The sequence below is a fragment of the Corvus brachyrhynchos genome, unplaced genomic scaffold, assembly GCF_000691975.1.
Source record: "Corvus brachyrhynchos isolate BGI_N302 unplaced genomic scaffold, ASM69197v1 scaffold376, whole genome shotgun sequence".
Lineage (NCBI taxonomy): Eukaryota > Metazoa > Chordata > Aves > Passeriformes > Corvidae > Corvus > Corvus brachyrhynchos.
Genome location: NW_008238966.1, coordinates 359500 through 364679, shown reverse-complemented (window position 1 = coordinate 364679; position 5180 = coordinate 359500). Strand labels below are relative to the sequence as shown.

Sequence of the window (5180 nt, the reverse complement as noted above, 5' to 3'; positions counted from 1 at the left end):
CCGCGGTCTCGCCTCTTCCAGGAGGTAGAAGTGCATTAGTGCCGACCCCTGCAAGAGAGAGGCGGGAGAGTCACACCACGATCCTGGGCTGCTCTTCTGCCACAGAGCAATCCCTGCACGGTGGGACAGAGGTGCTGTCTCACCCAGCCCGGCGGGAGAACTTCGTGCCCACCCAAGCCCCAGCGGCCACTCACCGCCTCTCGGGGCTGGACCCGGGAGGATGGGAGCCAAAATACCCCACCATGCTTCCCTTCCAGGGACCACAGCACTTTTTCCCCCGGACACATCCACCCCCGTAGTGCCCAGGGTAAAGGGGACAGTGAAGAAAGCGTTGTGCCAAGTTTCCTTCCCAAAAATTCAGCTCCTATGAACAGCTAAAATTCCCACCCCCAGCACTATGACGAACATGACAGAAATTCTCCAAAGGCATTACTTCATCTTCACAAAGAACAATGACTTTTCTTTGTTTTTTGAAGAAGAAGAGAAGTAACTGTAATATGCTGGACCACATCTAACGTCAGGATTTAGATCAGACCAGAGGAAGTCTGATATCTTTTCAGCACCCAGCCCCGCAGCCACCCCTAGGACAGAGCACACACCCCTAACCAGCCAGGGGAATATGGCATGGGCTGGCAGCAAGATTCCCCTGTGCCAAGCTGATAGGCACTGCTCTGGTGCAAGTAATAAGCAGAGTGGGAATGAAAAGGAAAGGGGCTTTTTACACATATATATAAATAGAGGCAATATCTAAGGAGGGGAAGTGACTCAGAGGGTCAGAGAGGGAGCAAAACAAGTGGGAAAAAAACCTAAACAAAACAGACGCAGCTTCCCTACTATCAAACATGCCCAAAGCATGGAACACCAGCACAGAGCAGGGACTTGGGGTTAGAAAGAAGGAGGTAGGAGTGATAGCGGTGTCAGAGGGACAGGGATTTGAGCAGGAAGGGGAGAAAAGAGGGCTGGAGCTCCACAGTGCAGCCCAGGCTCTCTGGCCAAATCCAGCCAGCTGCTTCTCCAGGCTCAAGCTGCCTTCAGCTCCTGCCTAGCTCTGGCACAGGATCCACACAGCAGTCCCAGCCAGCAAGAGCAGCAGAGCCCTCGGATGTCCACCAGCCCCACTGCTGCCCCGTGCCCAGCCAGGGGCTCACCTCGCCAGCACCTGGCATCCTCAGTGATTCACAGTGATGCCCAGCTTGATTTTCTCTTCGTTTTCTACATCGTAGCCACCCCTCTTGTGACACCTGTGAGGCCAAGCAAAGGGATGCTCAGGGCATGGAGAAGTCCCTGCCACCCTCTCCTCTTGCACATGGTGTTCCCCGGGACACAGATCTGAGAGCTCAGTCCCATCCCACTCACCTGAGCATCAGCAGAGCTGCGATGATGACAAGACACAGGGAGGACAGGACAACAGCAACGACAGCCAGGGCTGTGGTGTGGTCGTACGCACTGGGTGGGTGCTCCACTGGCAGCAAGAGGCCGTGGCAGCGCTCTCCATGATACCCTGGCTGGCATCTGGGCAAGAAGAAAAGTCATAAAGGTCAGTGATGAGCAAGGACAGGAGGTCTTCTTGTCCCCCACACCCCATTGGAAGGCGATGCCTGTGTGCTCAGCCTCAGCCAGCAGACTGCTTGCTCCCCTTGGTCCCCATGCCCTTGAGCTGGGAGGTCTGGTGTCACCATCATCTCTATTGTACTGGTAAATTAAGCTTCTCCTGCACCAAGTGAAGACTCCCAGAAAGGTTGAGCTCTCCCCCAGTAGAAGGCACTGGGGTCGGTGCTCTTCCCAGCCACCCCAGGCAGACACAGGTTGGCCAGACCACCTCTGGAAGTGGCAAGAGAGCAGTGAGGCAGCTGGCCCAGCATTTCCCATGGAGCAGGATGTCCCTGCACACCCTGCCAGCTGAGAGGTGTCCCATCCCTGGAGACTTGGGAGGTTGCTCATGTAACAGAAATAACGCTCCACACAGGCTGAGAGGCTTCCAGCCCTCCCTGAGCCACATCACACTGATGCAACCAGATATATATATCCCTCTATATCCAGCACCACTGACCCTCAGGCTGATCTCCAAGCCACACTCAGCCCAACCCTCCTCCTGGGCTCACAATGCCACATGCCAGCATCACCTCCCAGACACAGCAGCAAGGCTGGGCACACGGCAAAGGTGCAGGACCCACTCCAACAGCATCCTCATTCCACCCTGTGCCCCAGGAAGCAACACTCCAGGAGACCCTGTGACAGAGGCACAGCCAGCCACCAAGAGCAGCCACAACCAAGTGACATCAGTGACCATGAGGCTCCTTTATCAGCGGAGACTGGGGAAGCTGGCCACTGTTACTAAAAGGCAGCTCCCAAAACCCTGCTGCTTGCCTGTGTCCCAGGTTCTCTCCCAGCCCCAGGGATCTGCTCAGGGGACACCTGGCTGTCCCAGTCCTAAGCAAGGGTGTTGCAACCCACATTGTGCTGGGTCACTAACCCAAACCGAGCCTGCAAAGATCTCCCCTCACTGGCAGTCCTGAGTCCCCCATGCAAGGGCCCAACTTCATGACAGCTTCCACAGGGAGAAACTAGGGGGTTAGAGGAGCTCTGTGGAGCTTGATCCCTGCGGACTGCAGATCCTGTGGGCACCATAAGCCAGGGAGCTATTATCTTCCCTAGGCTCAAGGCTGGGTGGCTTAGAGGATTGATAGTGAAGAACAAAGCCTCTTACATATCTGCCAGCTCAAGTCCTGCCCACGTCAGCGGGGATCAAATATGCACCCCGGGGTATTTCCCGCAGTAGCAGTGCTGCATCCAGGTGCCCCAGCAGCAGGCAAACACTTTCTCCTCCACTTGCCTCATCTAGTCCCTGCTTGCTCTGCATCCTGGGGGGTGGGCAAGGAGGGGTACACAGCCCTGTCTTTCATCAGGCCGAAAGGACAGCTCAGGCATGGCTTTGGTAGCCTGTCCCCAAAGGTGCTGCCTCCCCTCTGCTTTGCTGGTAGCATGGCAGAGATGCTCCTCCCACCTGCACTGATGCACCCTGACAGATGCAGGAGCCCCGAGATCTCAGAGTGGGGTATATACAGGATGAGCTTTGCCACATCAGACCTGCAGAAGCCCTCAGCTGCCAGACCCCAGCCCTACACACCATTCTGCAGCCCCCAGCACAGCAGCTCGGCCAGAGCTCACCGTGCTGGCAGGGAATGCTGGCTCCAAGGCTGTAACAGGTTTTGGGGGAAGGGTGGACATTTCTCAAGAAGTACAAGGAAGAGGCCAAGTCAGAGTTGTCCCTGCTCGGAGAGGGAACAAGCACTAAAAATATCTCTGCTTTTCCTCTGCCCAGCCTGGAGAATTGAAGGAACCGTGACTAAGGCTCCCCCCGCACAGGCACACGCCAGCAACTCACATGCAAGAGGGAGCTCCCAGCTCTCGGATGTACTTGCACTCGCCGTGAATACAGAAATCCTTGTACTTCCGCAGGCACGGGTCTCTCTTCTTCCCCAGGCCTTTGCCTTTTCTTCTTTTATTGCCGTTCCCTTTCTTCTTGGGAGTAACGAGGCCTTGAGGCTTTGACAGGAAGGCAACTGGAAAACAATTTGGGAAGGAGAGAACAGCAGTCAGATCAGCTCCACGTGCCAACCAAAGGGAAGACAGAGCCACATCCCAGGGCTGCCACAACTGCTCAGCCGTGGCTCCCACCCCCCTTTGTGCTGGGAGCTGCCCCCGAGCCCGGGGTGGGGGGGCATTTTTTTCAGCTCCTCACAAATATCATGGCCTTTCCGATTCATAAGAACAATTCTCAAGGAAAGAAAGGAGTCGGGCAGGGGGAACAGAGCTTTATACATCTCAAATGCTGCTATTATATGCACTAGTTTCCACTGAATACAGAACATTGCTAATTGCCCCTTTATCTGGCCTTTATTTCCCTGACAAGCGCAGGCTTTTCTAAGACCCTATTCATGGCTCTGATGGACTCTCCTTCCCGTGGGCACAAGGATGCCTTGCTCACCCCAGGGCAGGATTAAAAGAGCAAGCCTGCCTTAAGTTTTGGTTTTGCAGAGCCAAGGAGATGGTGAGGGCATCGTTCCCGTGAATTACAACGGTATGTTTTAATTGTGGTGCAATAACCAGGGCTTTTGGTGCCAGGCCAATCCCCTGCTGGGTTGGTGGAAGCTGGAGCACCAAGCTCCTCACTCAGACACAGCCCAACACCAGCAACGGTACTGGAATGGTTTTTAAGATGAGCAGATGCCAAAAAAAATCAGTTCCCAGCTTGATCTCACTAGGTGCTAAGGAGTTGGAGAGCACTCACTGCTCCAAGGGGGATTTTTTAGCCCCCCCGAGCTACGGCGCTCAGGAGCTCCAGTGAACTAAGCCCTGGGCTGCTCGGGGAGGAGAGTGCAGCAGAGTCCAACCTGGCAAGCTGTGACCTGCCCAGCCCCTTCCCAGCCATTTCCTGACATAACCAGGGTGCTAAGGAGGTGGAGAGCACTCACTGCTCCAAGGGGGATTTTTTAGCCCCCCCGAGCTACGGCGCTCAGGAGCTCCAGTGAACTAAGCCCTGGGCTGCTCGGGGAGGAGAGTGCAGCAGAGTCCAACCTGGCAAGCTGTGACCTGCCCATTCCCTCCCCAGCCATTTCCTGACATAACCAGCGCCTCTCATGCCGGCACACACCGGTTGCACACCTAGCAAAGTTATTTCGACATCCTCCACACTGCGCTGCACGCTCCACACTGAAGAAAACCGATACTCCAGGAAACTCTGTGGCTTGAAGAAACCCCTAGATGAGGCTGACAGCAGAGGCTGTTCCGTCCCCTGCGTCCCTTGCCCTGCGGGTTATCTCCCAGCCATAGCCAGCCGACACACACTGCTGCTTTTCCCGAGGGCTGAGTCCCCTCGGCGCGAGTGGCTCAGCCCTGTTTTGCCAGCTTTTTGTCACAGTCTGCTGGCACAGCCAGAAAGCAAAGAAAAACACGGGAAAATGGGAGGGCGAGCTGCGCGGGGCAGAGCACGCTCCTGGTGCCAGGTACTGCCCTCGGCACGCCGCGTGTTCGAGGCACAGGTACATACCACCCCCTCAGCCCGCGATGGTCCCCCGTCCAACCCCCATGAGAGTCCCCGGGACACTCTCTGGTGCCAGCCCGGGGCAAGGAGCCCGGTGTGGGTGCTCGGGAGCCCCAGAGAGCGGCAGTGCCCCCAC

At 56.3% G+C, this 5180-nt stretch overlaps 1 protein-coding gene across 1 annotated transcript in view; it reads right to left on the bottom strand.

Moving 5' to 3' along the window:
- HBEGF (heparin binding EGF like growth factor) overlaps positions 1-5180 on the bottom strand; it is an 8701-nt gene continuing 3521 nt past the window's right edge. The window contains exons 2-5 of the mRNA XM_017738671.1: positions 3386-3737; positions 1357-1512; positions 1149-1241; positions 1-48 (exon numbers count right to left, since the gene is read on the bottom strand). Coding sequence (XP_017594160.1) covers positions 1169-1241; positions 1357-1512; positions 3386-3737 — 581 coding nt within the window. The 3' untranslated portion in view covers positions 1-48; positions 1149-1168. The remainder of the gene's footprint in view (positions 49-1148; positions 1242-1356; positions 1513-3385; positions 3738-5180) is intronic.